Source organism: Emiliania huxleyi, assembly GCF_000372725.1.
Source record: "Emiliania huxleyi CCMP1516 unplaced genomic scaffold EMIHUscaffold_31, whole genome shotgun sequence".
Taxonomy (NCBI): domain Eukaryota; phylum Haptophyta; order Isochrysidales; family Noelaerhabdaceae; genus Emiliania; species Emiliania huxleyi.
The window spans coordinates 300301-319021 of NW_005199684.1; the positions used below are offsets into that span (position 1 = coordinate 300301).

The 18721-nt window shown below is 64.3% G+C and overlaps 4 protein-coding genes across 4 annotated transcripts; 1 reads left to right on the forward strand and 3 right to left on the reverse strand.

Annotated features, from left to right (window-relative positions):
- Window positions 1-1260: 1260 nt before the first annotated feature.
- On the reverse strand, window positions 1261-2022 carry EMIHUDRAFT_65068 (hypothetical protein; the record flags this gene model as incomplete). The annotated part of the gene is made up of 1 exon (XM_005774562.1): window positions 1261-2022. A coding segment is annotated over one exon (762 nt), but the record flags the coding sequence as incomplete, so codon positions are not given.
- A 1602-nt stretch (window positions 2023-3624) lies between these two features.
- On the forward strand, window positions 3625-6660 carry EMIHUDRAFT_207330 (hypothetical protein; the record flags this gene model as incomplete). The annotated part of the gene is made up of 7 exons (XM_005774563.1): window positions 3625-3789; window positions 3867-4108; window positions 4187-4211; window positions 4254-4338; window positions 4751-6135; window positions 6198-6436; window positions 6552-6660. 7 exons carry the CDS (start codon window positions 3625-3627, stop codon window positions 6658-6660), a joined length of 2250 nt encoding a protein of 749 aa, XP_005774620.1.
- Window positions 6661-7111: 451 nt separating this feature from the next.
- Window positions 7112-10078, reverse strand: EMIHUDRAFT_435590 (hypothetical protein). The gene is made up of 13 exons (XM_005774564.1): window positions 9890-10078; window positions 9634-9786; window positions 9447-9557; window positions 9263-9295; window positions 9101-9187; window positions 8874-8972; window positions 8656-8706; window positions 8372-8586; window positions 8102-8231; window positions 7965-8031; window positions 7737-7843; window positions 7557-7622; window positions 7112-7472 (listed from the first exon to the last, which is right to left on the reverse strand). Exons 1-13 carry the CDS (start codon window positions 10013-10015, stop codon window positions 7434-7436), a joined length of 1284 nt encoding a protein of 427 aa, XP_005774621.1. The 5' UTR covers window positions 10016-10078; the 3' UTR covers window positions 7112-7433.
- A 2475-nt stretch (window positions 10079-12553) lies between these two features.
- Window positions 12554-14214, reverse strand: EMIHUDRAFT_463672 (hypothetical protein). Its single transcript, XM_005774565.1, has 2 exons — window positions 12622-14214; window positions 12554-12583 (listed from the first exon to the last, which is right to left on the reverse strand). The coding sequence occupies exon 1, from the start codon at window positions 14157-14159 to the stop codon at window positions 12900-12902; it is 1260 nt and encodes a 419-aa protein (XP_005774622.1). The 5' UTR covers window positions 14160-14214; the 3' UTR covers window positions 12554-12583; window positions 12622-12899.
- Between the last annotated feature and the right edge of the window lie 4507 nt (window positions 14215-18721).

Here is an 18721-nt window from a genome sequence, read left to right on the forward strand (position 1 = left end):
GTCATGGCCGCACCCTGTGCCACGAGTGCAGCTGCCTGCAATCTCATCCTGGGTGCAGAGGCGAGCGCCGGCATCGGCACAAATTGCCGTTGCCTCCAAGAACGTCTTGGAGTGGGCGCACTCGCCCATCTCTGGCCCCTGAGAATCACTCCACACCGAGCAACCCTGATTCCGGCGCCACGAATTGGAGAGCTTCGTCTCGGAGCAACAGCGAACCTCATGCAACTCTGTATGCGCTGCAAACTTCGCTGCCTCCGTGCACCGACCGGGCCTGCCGCATTCGATCCAATTCTGCGGTGGAGGCGGCGACGGCGACGGCGACGGCGGAGGCGGCGACGGGATTGGGGAAGCGAAGGGTGGCGCCAGGGGGGAGTGGTCGAGGAGATCAGAAATGAGAATGCACTCGACGCCATTGAAAACTTCGACGGCAAAGTCGCAGACATCGCATGGCAAGAGCCCAGGCGGAGCGACCGGACCCGGCGACGGCGTAGGCGACGGCGGGGGCACTGGCAACGGCGACGGCGACGGCACCGGCGAGGGCGACGGCACTGGCGACGGCGCTGGCGAGGGAGAGGGAGGGGGAGACGGCGAGGGCGACGCGCCCGAGGCGTAGGTGCCGGTCACTGTGGCGGCGCCCGTAGCGGCATTGTACCCGCCCAGGACGATGTAGTACTGCGTGTCCGCCTCGGGCACAAAGTCGTCGATGAAGGAGCTGTAGGCGACGTTGCACGAGCCGGAGTCGCCGTCGCACGCCACCATCTCGAGGCTGTCGCAGGAGCCCTTGAAGACGGAGAGGTCCGTGTCGAAGCCGCAGGCAGTCAGGTCGAGCGAGACGCCTGGCCGCACGTCGTCGAGCTTGAGCCAGTAGACGGCGCCGCTGCCGGTGAACCACGTGCCCGAGCAGAGCGAGGGATTGTAGCCGGGCGGGCCGACACCGACCGAGGTGTCGGAGATGTCCAGCGAGAAGGTGTTGGTCGAGGAGTCGCCAAAGGAGTGCGCCAGCTCGCACGAGCTGCCCGGGTTCGGCGGCAAGGGCGGCGGCGAGGGCGGCGTCGGTGGCGCAGGGCTTGATGCCTGGAGGCACTCCAATAGAGCCGCGTCGTCGAGGTCGTTGAACAGCAGCTCATTGACAGTGTTGGAGGGGAGGCCGCTGATGGTGTCTGGAGTGGCAAAGCATAGCAGAGACGTTGTGATCTGGCCCGGGCCAAAGTTCGGCCGCAGCGCGCGGATCTGCGCCGCAACTCCCGCGACGTGCGGGCACGCCATGCTGGTTCCGGAGATAGTGGTGGTGTCCGAGTCAGAGCCGACCCACGCCGCCGTGATGCCGGAGCCAGGCGCATGGATGTCGACGCACGTGCCGTGGTTCGAGAAGCCCGACTTGGCGTCGCTGTTGGTTGTCGATCCCACGGTGACTGCGAGTGGTGTAGAGGCGGGAGAGTAGTCGCACGCATCGGCGTTGGAGTTGCCGGCTGCGACGACACTCAGGACACCCTCGGCAAAGGCGGCATTGATGGCAGCGTCAAAGCGGTTTGCCCCGCCGCCACCGAGCGACATCGAGATCACCGCTGGCAAGCCGCGATCCTTCGAGTCTGCGACCGCCCACTCGATGCCCGCGACGATGCCGGCCGTCGATCCGGAGCCGCCGCAGTTCAGCACCTGAACGGTGATGATGGTGGTGCCCTCGGCGACACCGTAGGTTGCACCCCCCGCGGTCGAGGCGCAGTGCGTGCCGTGGCCGTTGCACTGGGAGGTGGCCTCGGTGATAACGCCCTGGTAAACCCAGCCGCTGTTCGCGTCACCACAGCCCGACTCCGAGTTGGTGGGGCAGCCCGCCGACCAGCCAGCCTCAGCGCGGCCGCCAAAGTCCTGGTGGGAGATGCGGACGCCCGTGTCGAGGATGTAGACGAGAGAGCCAGAACCTGTGACGCCCGAGTCGTCGTACTGGCCATCGGTGCCGGAGCGGCTGTCGATGCGGTCAATGCCCCACGAGAGGGCGTCGGAGATGGAGCGCGCGCGTTGCATCTCGGAGTCGGGGAGGACGATCATGCAGTTGGCGGTGACGGCCTGGATCTCCTCGTCGGCCAGGAGCTCGCTCAAGGCCGTGCCGCTCGCGTGGACCGCAATTGCCTCGATGGAGGGCAGCTCGTACATGATCTCTGCGCCAACTGCCTCGGCCTTGGCACGGAGCGCGGAGACGCACCGCTGGCCGTTCGTGGAGGCGGAGGACGCCTCGACAGAGCTGGACCAGATGAGATCCTTGTCGTGCCCGCAGCCGGTGCCGGCGGCGCAGTCTGTCTCCAGCTCCTCCTTAGTGCAGAGGCGGGCGCCGGCGGCGGAGCAGATGGCCTCGGCCTGTTCGTAGGTCTTCTCGTGATGGCAGCCGCCGATCCCGGGCCCATCGGACTCGGTGTAGGGACAAGTGGCACTGTGCCGCGCCCAGCCGTTGATCCTCACGTCGGAGCAGCAGCGCACCTCGTGCTTCGCGGTGGGAGAGGACTCGGTGGTGCTCTGCAGGTCGCACCGGCCCTTGCGGCCGCACTCGGCGACGTGGTGCACTGGCTCCGCCCTGCGACGCGCGAGTGGGTGTGAGCGTGGGGTGATAGGGACGGCTTGGCAGCAGGGCAGGGGATGCTCTCACGGGAGCGCGCTCGGCAAAAGCTCGACTAGGACTCCGTCATGGCCATCGCGGCACTCTTGGATGGAATCTTGGAGGCGCCGGTGGCGGTCGGCGCCGGGGTGGACGGGAATGGCTGCCGCGAGCGAGAGCACGGCGGCGATGGTCGCGAGTGTGGGTGTGGAGCAGCGGGGCATGGTCAGAGAGACGTTTCGTTGGGGGCGGACCAGAATAGCGAGCGGCGCGTGATCAAACGTCACCGCATCCACATAACGTTGGGTGCTCGGTTATTTCGGGAACCGCCCGGAACCACAGCCACCCAAAGCGATCGGCCCGAAATAGACGGACGGCACGTCATGGACACCGACTATTGTCGGAGGCTATTGTCGGAGCACGGAGGCCATAATGAGCGACGAGAATCGTTCGTTCGTTCGTTCGTACTTACTTGTTCATACGTGGTGTGTGTAGAGAACATCCAGGCCACTGCCTACCCACCCACCCCCTAGGGGACGCACACCCCTCCCTAGCGGCAGTCGCGCCACCTGGCTCCTGGGAATAATATAAAGGGCCCTGCCCGAGTTGTGCGGGGGCCCGTTCAATTTACATACAAAACAATTTCACTCACAAACAACAACCACTCCGGAGCAATAGTGCAATACCTGGTCACTTCCGTCAAATGCTTGAGCGTCTTTTAGACAAATCAAACAACTTGGCACGCACACACGGTGCTTTTGTGGGGCTCAGTATGGTATGGTTTCGGTGTGCCTGGAAGGCGGGGAACTGACTGTGGAATGAAAAAGAGAAATCACGATAGCGGGGCCCCGTACCGTGCGGAATCGACCCTATCCAGTGCTCAAGTGCTCAAAAAAAGAAAGAAAACAGACAACCCAAGGGAGGGATGGGAGGACAGCAAGTGCGCAAGAAGCAGTCTCGGGAAAGCAGTTTTTGTCAACGTCCGTAACGGGGCGGGCATCGCGGGGCAGCCCTGACGCTGGACCGTGCGCCTTTTCATGGTGCTCTCTCCCTCGTACACGTGGTCCGAGACCAAAGGTGGCCTCACTGTGATTGCACAATGCACTGGCGCATCGGTCAGCACGACTGACGTCTTCTCCTCGCCTCACTACGTGTCGCTGAACTCGGCTCCTTACTTTCTCGAGCTCGATCTGCATGGAGAGGTGACCTGCATGAAAGTTGAAAGCTGCGTTTGTGCCATCCGCATCCCCGGTCGACGTCATTGCCCGCACCTGTGTAGGTTTTACCGGACGAGAGCGTTGCGACCATTGCGCATGGCAAGGTGACGCTCCGACTTCAGAAAGCAGGATCAGGACTCTGGGGAAGGCTTGTCGTAGACATGCCGAGGACGGAGCGGCTTAAGCGCCGGGCTGCATCGCGTGCATCAGCTGAGGAGGCGGCCGCGGCGCAGGCTGAGCGCAAAAAGTCAAAATCCTGGAACGAGTCCCGGTTCACGCTCGGTCAGCAAATGGACCAGGCGCGGTGCCCCCCTCCCCCCTCTTTGGCACCAGACCAGAGCCTGATCGAGAATTCGCACCTCCAACGTGCACACGCGCCCAGCACACCCCGGAGAGCGCAATGCTTCGTGCCACCACCCCTCTCTGTCAAAGTTCTCCGTTGCGCATAGGACCGCATGGCGCGCGTGGAGATTGAGCGTGCCAAAGCCGCAGAGAAGGAGGCGGAGGCGGCCAAGCTCCGGGATTGGCAAAACAGTGTCGGAACCTCTCCCACCAGCGTCACAGCTCAGCCACACAGCGAGATCGCGGAAACAGATGAGCCGCCTGCGTTGGTGAATGGTGGCATTGCGCCCTCCTCGGCTCATCCTGGCCAAGCCCAACCCTCCCTCGCCTCCGCCGAGACATCGCCACCGCGACCATCGCGACCGCCGCGACAGCCGCAGCTGCAACCACGGTCTATTCCACGCCTTTCTCCACCGCCGCCGCCGCGCCGCACCGGCACTGTCTCAATCAAGTTTACTCCGAAGCTGCTGCCAGCGCCGGCACGCACTAAAGGTGCACCGCTAGCAGGGAAGGGAGCAGCCTGTGCACACTGGTCGATTGACATGTTACCTGTCCTGGGCACAGCGCCCCCACTCTCACGATGCCACACCCCTTGAGGTCCCAGGTGCCGCCGCCGACCGTGAGCTACCACCGGACCCACTGGCGGCGCCCCAGTTGGCTGGGACTGTGGCACCGGATGCGGCCGATATCTCGCAGCGCGACCCCGCATGGCTCAAGGCGCGAGGGGATCGCCACTACACCCTGCGGGATTGGGCATCCGCGGAGTCGGCCTACTCCCACGTGCTGAGCCAGTTTGGCAAGTCCATTATGGGACAGGCCATTGATTGCGTCGTTGCTTGCTACTCCAACCGCTCAGTCTGCCGCATACGCCGCGGCGAGATGCTCGCCGCAGCCGCCGACGCGTCGGAGGCGCTCAACATCGTGTGCAAGGCACGGTGCGTAACAGAGTTTCCAAAGCCCGAGGAGGCTCTCCAACGCGCGAGAATGCGCCTATACGCGAGACGCGCAACGGCCTATGCCGCGGCGGGGGTCCTGCATCGTGCCACGGCCGACCTACACAGCGCGCTCGCTCTCGTGGGAGCAACGGAGGGCATGACGGCAGACCCAGGTGCAGTCTCGGACCGCTCGGTACTGACCATGGACTTGCACGCGGCGCAGGAGCGGGAGGAAGCGGCTGCAAAGCTCCGTCAGGAGGCGGCTGCGCTCGTTGCACATTGCGCGAACTCGGGCGAAGAGAGGACCGCTGAGGGGCAACTGGAGCTGACACGAGCGCGAGAGCTGCTGAACGAATGCCTTGGGCTGCAGCCTCTCGATGCAGCGACGCTTGCTCAGCGCGCGACGTGTCTAGTCTTGCTTTACGAACCCTCGGCAGCGGCCGCGGATGCAACTGCCGGCCTGGCAGAGCTCGATGCGGAGGCGGCAAGGGATGGCGTGGAGCGGTCCATGATGTCGGGGCTCTTCCCGCCCTCTCCGCTTCCCGACGAGGTCCGTGCTGCGCTGGTCTGCCGGTCAGACCAGGCTGAACGGGTGCGTTTTGCGTTGCTCGAGAGCCGTGGGGCCGCACGAGCTGCTCTTTCGCAGCTCCAGGAGGCTGCGAGCGACCTCCGGGCTGCGCTCAAGCTCCGTCCCGCGCACCCTTCTGTGCTAGCTTCCCTGGATGAAATTGCCCGCCGCGCCGTTGCCGAGGGCGTCGATCTGCAGCCCTTGCCGCTTGCACCGCCTGCATCGCCAGAGCCGGCCATCGCGCCAGCAGCGCAACCACAGGGCAAGGAGGCGGCAGTGGTTGAGGCTAGAGCAGAGGCCACCGAGTCAGGATCGACAGGAGAGCCCGCTGCAAGCAGTAGCGCAAAGGAGCCGAAGGTCGTCAGTGCGGGTGTGCCTCCGCCGGTTGGGACGAGGAGCGCTGCCCTTCTCAAGGGCGACGCCGATGGAGCAGTGCGCAACGGAAAGCTCGAGCAGGCACTGCAGCTGTACGGAGCTGCGCTACAGGTGCGAGCGCAAAATACTCTACGCGCCCCTGCTGTTCCCATACACAATGACTGTCTGAGTAGGCGGATGCTGCAGCAGAGTGGCTGCAGGGCACTGCGACGGGTGGGCTCCTGTTCCGCTGCCAATGCCTCGCCAACCGCGCTGCTTGTCACCTGCGACTGAGCGATTACAACGCGTGCGTCGACGATGCCACCGCGGCCCTTACAGCTTTGGACGCCATTGCGGATTCGATGGCCGCTGCGGCTCCGCTGCGCCTCAAGCTCCTGGCACGCCGAGGAATGGCGCTGAGTCGGCTAACTCGGTGTGTGCGCTACACGAACCACAGCCACGCCCTAGACGGGCATCCCTTGATTGGGGTTCCCCGCTCATGCATGTCCTCCTGCACACGCACGTGCCCTGCGCCGATCTGTCCGCAGGCACATGGAGGCGCGGGACGACTACCGTCGTGCCGTGGCGCTTGCGCCCGACGATGCTCAGCTTCGGCACGACCTAAGTGCCATTGAGAAGGCATGCGAAACCGCTTGAACGCCAAGACCGAAGACGGCCACGAGCAGGGCCTGGCGTTTTTCGTTCTGCGCGCCATTCGCTGAACGGGATATGGGTCCTTGCGGGACAGAGAGCAGGGAGTCACCGGGGGTGGGCGGGGCCGGGGGAGCACACGAGATCGTCGCCGTGCCACAGGTGCTGGAGAGCGAATTAAACCTAGTACGCCGCGCCGCGCGGGGCGACGCCCGAGGCCCGACGTCGCGACGTGTATTGGTGTATGTACGTACAGTGCGTGCTCTTGCCTTAGAAATCGGTGTTTAGAATTGGCTGCTGGAAATTTTGGCTGATTTCCCTCGCCGAAACAGAAATCGGCTGCTGGATGCTGACGCCCCGAAAAGCCCGATTAGCGATTTCTATCGCCCCCCACGCCTCGCACAATGTAGGTACGCGGCGAGTCGCGAGAGCTGCAAAACGCGCGAGAAAAAGCTCTGTTTGTTACTCCTACTGTAATGAATTCCGTGTAGAAAGACGAGGTAGAGCGTGCGCAAGACGGACAAACTGGGCTCTTTTGTGGCGTACCGCTACCGGTGGCGGTCTCAAGTACCTGGTGCGCCCAGCCAGGGCAAACGGCGCGACGCCTGTGCGGTGCTTGGCGTTAGCGCCCTCTCGTCTTCCTGCGTGCAGACCCCTCTCCCCTCGCCCCCACGGTTGGCCAGCGAAGTCAGCGCATACGTAACTCCCGACAATAGCAGCAAGATGCGGCCACGGCGCCGGCACGGCGAGCGCGGGCGGCGCAGCCCGCGCGAGCCGGCTCATTTGCCCATGCCCATGCCGTCATCCTCCCAACGCGACTGGGGCGCGCGGGGGGGACGAGTGAGGCAGGGAGCGCGGTGCAGCGAGGGAAGGGGCGGGGGCGGGGGCGGGGGCGGGGAGGCCTGGACGCGCTCGCGCATCACGCGCGAGAGATACTGCGAGTCGGTGCAGAGCTGCGCGTGCATCGCCTGCAGGAGGGTTCCGAGAAGGTTCCGGGAGGTAGGGTCGGTGCAGAACCGCGCGAGGAACGAGAGAGCGGGAGGAGAGGGAGGGGAGGAGGCGTTTCCAAACGCTTGCGCTGCCTGCAGCTTGGTCGCCACCCCGATGGCTCCGCTGATGGAGGCCTCCATCGCCGCCACGGCGCCGGGCGAGTCGAAGGCGTCGGCGGACTCAGAGAAGTGCACCATGCCTGCGAGCACACGGACACGCTCGCTGAGGCTATGGGGGGCCGCGTCTCGCGCTCGTCCGTCCCGCGCGAGGAGAGGGGAGGGTGCAGCCAGACGGCGACGTCCGCATCTGGAGCACCGTGCCTTGCGGCTCGTCGATGGTTGCCGAGATGTCGCCCGCGGCGACCATCGCGACGACGTGTCCCTCGGCCTAGATCTCGTGCCATCTCGGGTCGTCTCGGGTCGTCTCGGGTCCTCTCGCGTCGACGTGTGCCCTCCGCCTCCGCCGGTGACTCGAGCTGCGCCGCCGCGGCGATGTCGGCCAGAGAGAGCGTGAGGTAGGCTTGCGTGAGGCTGCGGATGCTGCGCCGCACGAGCGCGCCGACGCACTGGCGCGCCAGCCCGAGGTTCCTGGCGGGAGGGGAGGCAGCACGTAGTGGGAGAGGCGGGAGGGGGGAGGCGGGAAGGGGGAGGGGGGAGGGGCAGCAAGGTGGGAGAGGGGAGGGGGAGAGGGGGGGGGGCGGGGCGGAAGGGGGCAAGAGAAGGGGCACCGGTCGCGCGCGAATGTGGCCTCGTGCTTTGTGATCGCGCTGCGCAGCTCGGCCGGGCTGCGCGTTGCAAACGCCTCCGCCAGCTCCGAGTAGGCCGGCACGCCAGTCTTGATGTAGCGCTGGATCGGAAGCGCCGTGTACTTTGGCTGCGCAGGCTGCTCTCCGGTGGCGAGGAGCGACGCGAGGACGCACTTCTTGTACGCCTCGACCATCGCCTGTCCACGGCCGACGCGGTGTGAACGGCGCCTCCTCGCGGCGCGGCGCTCCGTCTCGTGCCCCGTTGCCGCGTGCACGACGTGCGTGGGCGCGGTGTAGCACAGGGTGAAGTACCGCACCTGTTTGGCACGAGGGGCGGAGAGGCGGGGAGGCGTGCTCGCGGAGGCCACCCCCCTCGGGGAAGACACAGCGGCTCGGCGCCGCCAGTGGCCTCGGGGATTGTTCCCCTCCCCCCCCCCCCCCCTCCCCCTTCCCCCCCTCCCCACACCCTCTTCCCCCGCTTCACCGCGTCGCTGAAGCGGTGGAGGCCGCAGCAGGCCAGCCCGGCGTAGTAGTGGTAGAGCAGCAGGTCGCGCGGAGCAACGCCCGTCTTCTCCTTGGCCACCTGCGCGGAGGGCGGCGGCGGGCGCGTGTGGAGCGAGTGGCCCGACCCACGGGGGCGGGTGGGAGGGGGGGGGGGGGGGAGAATCTCGGGCGAATCTCGGGTGAATCTCGGGCGAATCTCGGGCGTGCCTCGAGCAAGTCGGACGCGTCGAGTAGCCGCGCCGCGGCCGGGTAGTGCCGCGCAAGCAGCGCGACCCGCAGCACTTCGGTGTGCACCTACGCGGGAAGCTTCCGAGAAGGTTCCGGGACACGTCCAGGGAGCGGCACAGCCCGCAGCGACTCGGTGCGCACGGGCGTGAAGTGCGCCGGCGAGGGCTGGAGGACCTGCGGAAGGGGAGGGGAGGCGCGGTGAGGCAGGCCTCTTCTCCACGCTCGTGCCGGGCTCTCTCTCCCGCCATCTGGCCCCCCTCCCAGGTGGGCAGCAGCCGCGGCTGCGCCAAGGCGCGGGGCACGCGCGGTGTGGGCGGTGCAGGACCTGCGCCGCGTGCTGCAGCGGCCGGAGGGCGGCGGCGGGCGCGGCGATGGCGACCGCCGCGTTGGCAAACTTGGCGCAGACGGTGGCAAAGTGCGAGGGCACCATTTGGACCTGAGGCGGCGAGGGCGCGCTGTCGGACAGAAGGCTCACTCGGCTGACTCCGCTGGGTTGGCGGCGGGTGGCGGGCCTGCACAGGGTCGCCCTCGAGCAGCAGGCGGCGGCACTGCTGCAGGAAGGTGTGCACCGCCTGCAGGTTGGAGAGGGGCACGGCAGCCGCCTTGGCCTTGAGGATGAAGACCATGCCGAGCGAGTGCTCCATCGGGCGCAGCGCGGGGAGAACCTGCGGCGGAAAGGCGTGCGTGAGAGCGTGGCACGCCGAGAAGCGCAGCGCGATTCTTGGCCGCGGCGGCGGCGGCGACGACGTGTCTTTGGGAGGCGAGCGCCTCGTCCAGCTGCGGTAGCTGCTGAATCATCATCTCCTCTTGCGACTGCAGGTGCGTGAGCAGCTGGTTGAATTGGCTGGCGGCCGAGAGGTCGTTGATGACGGTCACGAGGTCCGCGAGGCTCATGGCGGCCGAGGGCGTGAACACGGATGCGCTGGGCGAGCGGGAAGCGGCGCGGAGTGCAATGAGGCGCGAGAAAAAGCACTGGGGCGAAGTGCTCCGCAAACAAAGCTCACTCCTCACTCCCTGGTTACGGTACTCACCACTCATACTGTACCTCACTCCTCACTACTCATTCCTCACCAGGCGAGTCTCTCACCAACGAGCTGATCCTACATCTTTAGGACTATGAGCGGCGGTGCTCACAATCGTACGTACCAAAGATCCAAGGTGCAAGGATTGCTAGCAGCACAGGGGGCGCTCCCAATCGCTCCGGCCGCGAGCGCTTGTGAGTGAGCGCGCCGGGGGGGTCTCCTCACAATCCAACAGTGATCGCACCGATTGCGAGGGGACCCGCACGCAATCCTAGAAGTCGTAGGACTGTGGGCGGTGTCGCTCGCCGGCGAAAGTTCTAGGATTATTGCGAGCGCTCCTGCTCGCAATCGGAGGCTTGTCGCTAGGATTGTGAGCAGTGTTGCTCGCAGTCCTAGACTTTGCTCGGATTGCGAGCGCGCTGGTAGTAGTCATAGGCGTCACCAGTCATCTTGGGAGCGGAGCTGCTCGTAGTCCTAGAAGATGTAGGATTGCGAGCGTGGGTGCTCACAATCGCACAGAGATGCTACGATTGCGAGGAGTGCTGCTCACAATCCTGCGAACTTCTAGGATTGAGAGCGAGGCTGCTCTCAATCCTAGCCTAGTACAAAAGAAGGTTCACCAACTCTGACCTGTTTGTAAGCAAGGTCCGGAAATATCGGGCCGTCACACCCACACTAGGGTGCCCACAGGACCCAAAAAAAGAAAGAAAAAAGAAATGGGCAAACCCCGATCGCAGCACTTCGTGTTGGAGAGTCGAGATATTGAGATTGTGACTAGGAGGGAGGGACGCTGGGGATCTCAAAGGTATACCCTTGGAATGGCCGGATCCAGCCTTGAAAGTACGAGATCGCGCGCGTTTCGCGCGCTGCACCGCCTGTTCTCCGCGGCTGAGTGACGACGCGTGCCGTGTGCCAGCAGAGTTGGGCGCGCGCGTCGCGACGGCGCCCGCGAGGGAAGGCGCGGGTGCAGCGGCCGCCGGCGGCCGTACCGCTCGCCAGCCAGCGCAGCAGCGGCCAGGCCAGCGCAGCGGCCGCCGGCGCAGCAGCCAGAGCAGCCGGTGCGCGCCTTGCGAGGCGAGTACTGAGGCGGCCGGGCGGCAGTACTCGTTGGACCTTGCGAGCCGTGCGCGCGCCGAGGCGCGCGCGGCGCGCGCCCGCCCGGCTGCCAGTAGGAGGCGGCGCAATATGGCCTATAGTACAGCCCTTAGGAGGAGGAAGAGGCTGGCTGGCAGTGCTGTATGCCGCCGGGGGGCAGTTTTTGGGTGCTGACCCACGCCCAGGGGGCTGCAGAAGGCAACCGGGACAACCCGCCCCCCCAGCCGAGGCCGGTCGAAGCCCACTTGAGCACAGCCATGAGGAGTCCTCTTGGTGCTCCTGGCGGCCGTTCAAAGCTCGGGCGCGCGCCGATGGGGGGGGGGGGGGGGGGTCTTGCTTGCTCCACACCGAGCGCCATCGGTCCGGACCGGCGTGGTCATTGAGGGTCGGCCTGCACAAGGTCTGAGCCGCGGCCGCTCGGCGCCAAGTGCAGTGTCACGCGCTCGCGCTGGAGCGGGACACAATGGGGAACCCTCGTTTCCTAGTCACTCGGTCCCCCAACGGAAGAGGCCTCGCTCCTATTGGAACACTCCAACATCAGATTTGCCTCGTGCGTCCCTTTTTGGGCCGGAAAGCTATTTTCTTTTGGGTCCTGGGTCCTGTGGGCTGTGGGCACCCTACCCACACCCCCTGTTCCGACCCTGATCCGACCCTGATCCGACCACATGTTCAAAGTGATGACGGTCGGAACAGGTCAGTACTCAGCTTCGGTCTGATCACAATCGGATCAAGGTCGGAACAGGTCAGAGACAGTCTTACCCTCCTCGAGAAGCGGGGCTGGGTTCCCTGGTGACAGAGAGAGACGGTTCCGGGTCCCTGGAGTTAGAGCTGTTTAACGTTGGGAGCTGAACAGTGTTGCTAGTGTTAACAGTAACAACAGAACAACAGTGGGGCTCCCCAACAACAGTAGCTAACGTTCGGCCGGCTGAACAACAATAAGGAAGGCCTGGCAGTGACCCACGACGACCTCCAGTGTCCAGTGCGGGTAATACCCGAAAATACCCGGGAAAACCCAGGTATTTTCGGGTTGGGTTTTTTGCCGTTTTCTGCTTGCTGGCCGCTGAACAGCAGTAACAACAGTAACAAACAGTAACAGCATGGGCTGGGGTGAACACTTGAACAACGTTAAGGATTTCAGCCAACACTAGCGCAACTGTTAGGCCCAAAGTTAATGTTAAACAGCTCTACCTGGAGTGTGCCTCCTCCGGGCGAGACTTCCGGGCGAGACCATGATCGTGGAGTTTGTCAGTTTGTTTCAGGCGGGGACATAGGACCGAAGGTCATCCATGCTGCAAGAATAGGAAGAATTGCGTTGGCTGTGTCGTATATCTCGACTCGCGTACACGGAACACGGTACACGCGTTCTCCTCTCGTCGCGATCTCTCTCCACGATCGACTACACCCTTGTTGCTTGTTCCCACAAGCATATCGAGAAAGAAGCCATTTCGGCTTCACATTACACACACCCTGTGGGGCCGACAAAGCGTACGCACCCCCCCCCACAAGACTGATCGCATTGGCCTTGATGTTGTACTGCACACCGTTATGACTGGTTGATACACACCATGGCGCAGATTAGACATCCCCCATCGAGTCTATGAACAAGCGGGTCGGAGAGCCGGCGCGCGGCCGCCTCCCGGCTGGCCGCACGATGCGCCCCCTCAGATGCAGCCGAAGTAGGCCGAGTCGACGATGATGAGGCTCAGCGCAAAGGCGTGCAGGAAGGAGAAGGGCGACATGAAGTCGACGTTGAAGCGGTCGTCGCCAACCTTGCCGACGAGGAAGGCCACGCCGTCGAAGGAGGGGTGGCGGGTGCCGTTGGCCACCGCCCGATCGGCCGGCTGGAGCTGCACGTTCTTGACGCTCGCGCGCGTCGCCCGGCCATGGTACTTGAGCACGTAGTGCTTGAGCACGTCGTCCCACCGCGGCTCGAGGTTGACGAACTCGGAGGCGTGGGGGGACTGACCCTGCGCCGGGATCTTCACGCGCACTGACCGCGGCCGGATGCGCGAGCGGCGGATCAGCACCTGCATCGCGAGCGAGTCGCTCTCTCGCACTGCCGCCTTGCCGCCCGCCGCCGGCAGCACCTTTGGACGCAGCAGGGGCTGCGCCTTGATGGGCCAGCAGCCGCCCGTCGGGTCCCCGCCGGAGTGGTCGTCGCCCCCGTCGTCGTCGCCCTCCTTGGCAGCGACGAACTGGGACGGCAACGCCTTGGGCGACGCCTTGGAGGGCGACGCCTTGGAGGGAGGCGCCGCGCCGGCGGCCGCGCCGCCACGTCGCTCCACCAGGCTGAAGTTGCCGTCGGCGTCGTACCAGACTTCGGCCACGACGGTGCGGTGAAGCGAGATGGTGTAGCATAGCCCGCGCGCCCGACCCAGCACGTGCCTCCGCGCCGAGAAGCACTGCAGGTCGCCCATGCCCGGAGGGAGCTGCAGGTGGAAGCCGAATGACGCCCGCACGCCTCGCTTGCGAGTCACGTAGCACATGACGCGCTTCTGGCCTCGGGAAGGCTCCGTCAGGGCGTCGAGGAAGCTCCCGCCCTCGCAGAGCGCCGACGGAAGCGGCAGTGACTCGGCCGGCTTCTCCGGGTCCCAGCCGTCGGAGAGCCGCTGGAGGATGACATCACACCGCACCCTCTCCGACAGCTTGCGGAAGGCCGTGCACGTCTGCCCGAGGCGTGCGAGCAGGTGGGAGCTGGAACCGTGCTGAGCCGCCATCAGCACGCAGTCGAGCGAGTCTCGGTCAAGCAGGTCGAGCAGGAGGCAGCGCTGGTCTTTCCCGGCAGATTTGTCGTCCTTGCCCTTGCTGGCCGGGAGGGCCGGGCCGTCGCGGCCCGACCTTGGCTCGTTTGGTCGGACGCCGGGCGGCGCGGTGGTCGCAGCGCGAAGCCCGAGGAAGAATCCACTGCCAGTGCGTACCATTCCTTGTCGGAGGAACTAGGAAGCAAAGGAGCAAGCGGTGCCTTGCGGGGAGCCGCCGCCCAAAATTCGGCAAATGTTTTAACCAAGTAGTCGCGTATGTACGTACTTATAGCTTACTGGGAGAAAAGAGAGAGGGGGTTGTGTTCTCTAGGCCCCTAAGGGCCCTACGCGCGGCGTGAGAGCTCGGAAGCGAGCTTTGCACGGCGTGGTTGGACATCTTTGGTGATCTTGGAGGTGAGGTGATCCGTGATATTGTGGATTGTGAGATCGGAGAGTTTGCGGTGTTTGCCGTTTTTTGTGCCCTTTTGCCCTTTCATTCGCCATCCCAAGTTTCTCGGGTAGACTCGGTGGGCTGGACCGATGATGGCGTGTTCCTTTCGGCGTCGCCTCTCACGGATCTCTTCGAGGGCCTCGCTCCCGTGTGTGGGTGGTGGCTCGGTTGGAGTATCGTCCCATGATTCGGTGGCAGCGATCATGTGGGTCGGCTGCGTCTCGAGTTCGTTCGTTCGGGTCGGCGGTGGTGTGAAGTGGTGTGGTACTGGCGTGGAGGAGGAGCGACAGCTGACTGAGATGAGGGGGGAGATGGCGGAGGTGGCTTCGTGGGAGTGCTCGAGGGCGGCGGGGGTGAGCGGGAGGGTCGCGTCTAGGGCGATCGGGGTGGGGGCGGTGGCGGGGGGTAGACGGGCGGGGCTGTTGGGCATGTGCGGGTGATGGGCGGGGTCGGTGGCGAGGGAGAAGGCTAGGGACTTGCTGTGTGTCGATGGGCGAGGGTGGCGGGGAGGTTATGTGACAGGGTGGCGGCGAGGGCGGAGGAGGGTGTCGGGCGGTCGTGTAGGTCAATGGAGGCGGCGCTGGCAGCGGCGGGGTGGTCGGCGGCGACGGCGGGCTGAATTCTGGGTGTGGGAGGGTCTCGCCTGCTTTCGTTTCTGTCTGTCTGTTCGCTGTAGGACCAGGATGGAGGGCCTTGGGGCTCCGTTTCGTTAGTGGCTGCTTGGGTCGCTTCTGGGTCCTCGGGTAGTGCTCTTTCCCTATTTGGCTCTCTATTTCGTACAGCGCAACATAAAGCGCGGAGCTCGGTCGACATGCGGCGAGGGACATAAGGGTGACTCTGCCACACTCTACTCTGTGTGACGCAGTCTAGTCCTCGCTTGAGGGGCTTTTTTTCCTCTAGAAATTATGCGGCCTAATATGCAATAATAATGCTTGGCCCCTATGCTCTCTCACCCAGTCTTTTGAGATATTATCCCTCAAAGTCGAATTTTCGTTTTTACTGGTGACCATATAGTAGTGTGTCTGTCTTGTTTGCGAGATCTTCAAACGAATCCTTTAAAGTCTCGACAATCACCGCACTAAGGTCTAAGCTGCTTATGTGGCACCGCAGAGGCTCCCTTGGGGATGCCTGAGGCCACCCCAACCACTCACACTAAGCCGTACGTATATAGTATATAGACGAATTGTGCGCTACTTTTTTCTTTTACCCACACTATGCGAGTACTGTGCGTTCATGCAGACGAAGACTCTCTCGGTGCACTGGCGCGACGCGGCAGCACACGCGGCGTCGGTGGCACGGCAACCACACGTATGGCATATACGTGGTTCGTGGTTACGCGCATCATGGGCAGCGTGCAGCGCGGCACGACCGGCGTGCGGCGCGATGCATGCGGCGGCACCGGCACCAGCGAAGATTTGGTCTTGGGCGGACGAGGCAGTTCGGGCCTGCAAACAGCAAGCGCACGAGGCAGTTGTGTGTGTGTGTGTGCGTGGCGAGGGGGTGGAGGGGGGGAGGGGGTGGGGCTGTGAATGCATCGCACCTAGCAGTTTTGGCTGAAGAGAGGACCACGAACGCGGTGATCGCCGTGTCGTTTTTTTTCTTTCTGTGTTCGTAGAATTCTTTCTGTTCTCTGATCTTTGAGGGCTCGCTAGAGGCACACGCACGCTCTCTCGGGGTCTCTTGGAGCAGAGCCCCGGCGAGTCCTCGAAAGAGCCCAACCCAAATGGGTCCTCGGAGAGGGTACCCTGGGTGGGCGAGGGGGCCTCTACTCGCGCCAGCTTTGAGGGAGAGAGAGGCGCATTTTGTATACCGAGGCGGTGCCCGGTGCCGAACCTGTCGGACCTTAAGACAGCATTGTAGATCCCTGGGCGAGGGTGGATGGGAGCATGGGAGTCCCCCCCGACTCCCCGTCGGGTCAGGGCTGAGTGAAGCTGAAGGCGGGGAGACCACACGCCCGCTAACTCCGGCGTGTCCCGGGAGCGTGATTTGACACACCCCCGAGCACACACACCCTGGCCAACACCCAAGGAGGGTAGGCCACTCGCTCTGGGCCGGCGCGGGGGCCCCAGAGGGTGTCCATGCGGGGGGGAGATGGGGTCCCATGGCCCGCCGCAGGCGCCGATTTTTTGGAGTTTTTTTCTTTTTTCGCGATTTTTTACTTGTTTTCATGGGAATTCGGCGTACTTGCGGCCATGCTATCACGCCTTGCGACAGCCTGTCGGCGCAGCTGACCGTGCCATGATGCACAATTGATCACCTGCATAGCTCGCGGCCTTTGTATCAAGCATTCAGTGATGACGTGATCGTACGGCCAGTAGGAAGGTGTCCTTCCAGCTGCGTGCACGCTTCTGGCGCAATGCGCGTCACCTCGGATTGGCTGCTGGCACTCTCGAGGCTATGCCTACACAGCCTCGCGCGCATGGGCAGTCAAGAGGGACCACGCACCTTCTCAGGACAGCGCCGGCGCCTCTCTCTTGGACCGGCAAACTTGGTGGTCTCGTGTCACCAATGTGGGACCAGTGCGGCATCGCGCCATCGACAGCTCTGAACTGCGCCTCACCACTGACCGGGAAGGCCGCCAAGTGGGCCAGCACAGGTCGCACATTGTGGCAGCAGTCAGCAGTGCATGGCTGATAGCTAGAGCAGCAGCGTCAGGGTCGCAGGGTCGGATCGTGTCAAGCCTCTCGCCCGGCCGGCCGCGTGCAGACGTCGGCCTGTCTGCTGTCTGGAGTGATCTGTCGGCGGTCAGTACGACCGATCAGGTCGGAGTTTTCTGATGGTTGGAGGGTCTATCTGTATGTACTCCTTGAGATCTCTCCAAATCTGCCCTCTGATCAACCGTGATCATTCGGGAAGTCGGTGCTCATAGAGACTCATAGAGCCGGAGCCCCGTTTCCGCACTGCGGCGCGGCGCACGGTGCCTCCGCCCTCCGGGGGGCCCCGCGCCGGCCCAGAGGCCACTCGTCTAATAGCCAATCGACGTCAGGCGAGCTGCCCCTGGGCCCTGGCCGCTGGACATGCCGCTGACATGCCGTTGGAGAATGGCCGGGGTTTGGAGGTGAGGTGGTGTGCTGGTGTGCCGAGCGACGCGCAGCGACGCTGTGTTCCAAGCGCTCTTTCTTTTACACCACCCAACACCCATCCTCCCCACACCTCTCACCTGCCTCCAGACGGCGAGGAAAGGGCCCACTCGGCGAGCATGACCCACTCCGTCGCCGTCTTCCCGTTCATGTCCCACAGCCCCACCGACGTGACCGTCAGGATGCCACTGAGCGCCGTCAGCCCGCAGCCCGCCGCATCGAGCGCCTCGAACAACTTTGGCGCGAGCTGCGGCGTGACGCACCGGTCCGAGGCGGCGTCCGAGTTTGCGTAAATGGTCGAGATGTGCGGCGTGTATCCGGACAGAGTCGACGAGCTGCCGCTTGGGAAGCGCGTCTGCACCGCCGCGTGCAGCGTCTGCAGCGGTGACGCCGCCGCCTGCGGCTGCAGGAGGATCTCCTGGAATCGCATCCGCATCGATGCCTCGCTGCAGCACGAATCGCCGTACTCCCACCCCGGGCCCGACGCGTAGTTCGTGTAGCCGTCGACGTTGGCTGGCGTCGTGAAGTTGATCGGCGTTGGGAAACGAGAGTAGAGTGGGATTATGGAGTTCATGAACGCTTCGATGTTGGCGGCGCCCGACCCGGGCAGGGACCCGTTGATGCCGTAGAGCAGCGTAGAATGCGTCGGGAAGTTGATCAGGCCGTGAGCAGTCCGCCACTGGGAGAGGTGCCTCTCGTAGCACTCGAAAATTCGATGCTGGCCCGGCGCTGCGCCAAAGTGGAGGAGGAGCGTGAGGCCGTGGAATCTGTAGTCGTAAGGACACGTCGGGACGGAGGAGAAGCAGTCGCCCCACGTCGCGAGCGAGAAAAGGATCGCAGCTCCGAGGCGCATCGTCGGAAGGCCGCTCTCGCTCTGTCTTATTGTATTAGCTCGGCAGCCCCGAAGTGCCCGCCCTCGCGGACACGAAAAGGTGGCAGTTCGTAAAAAAGGGATAACGCACGGGCCCTCAGCGGAGCTGGGAAGAGGACCGCCGCAAGCGGCGTGGCGTGGAGCGGTTGTGCATCCCTCCGGGGGCCCCTCTGCGCCGGGGAGGCGTTGTTGGAGGCTAGGACGCAAGCGTCCGTCGCCCTTTTCAAACTCGGGGCCCACTCCGCTACGCTCCGACCCGAATTTGGAGGGCCTGAAAGTTTAAGGTGTTGCTGCGCAAAAGGGGTCGGACACAGCACACAGGGCGCAGCTCATGCTAAGA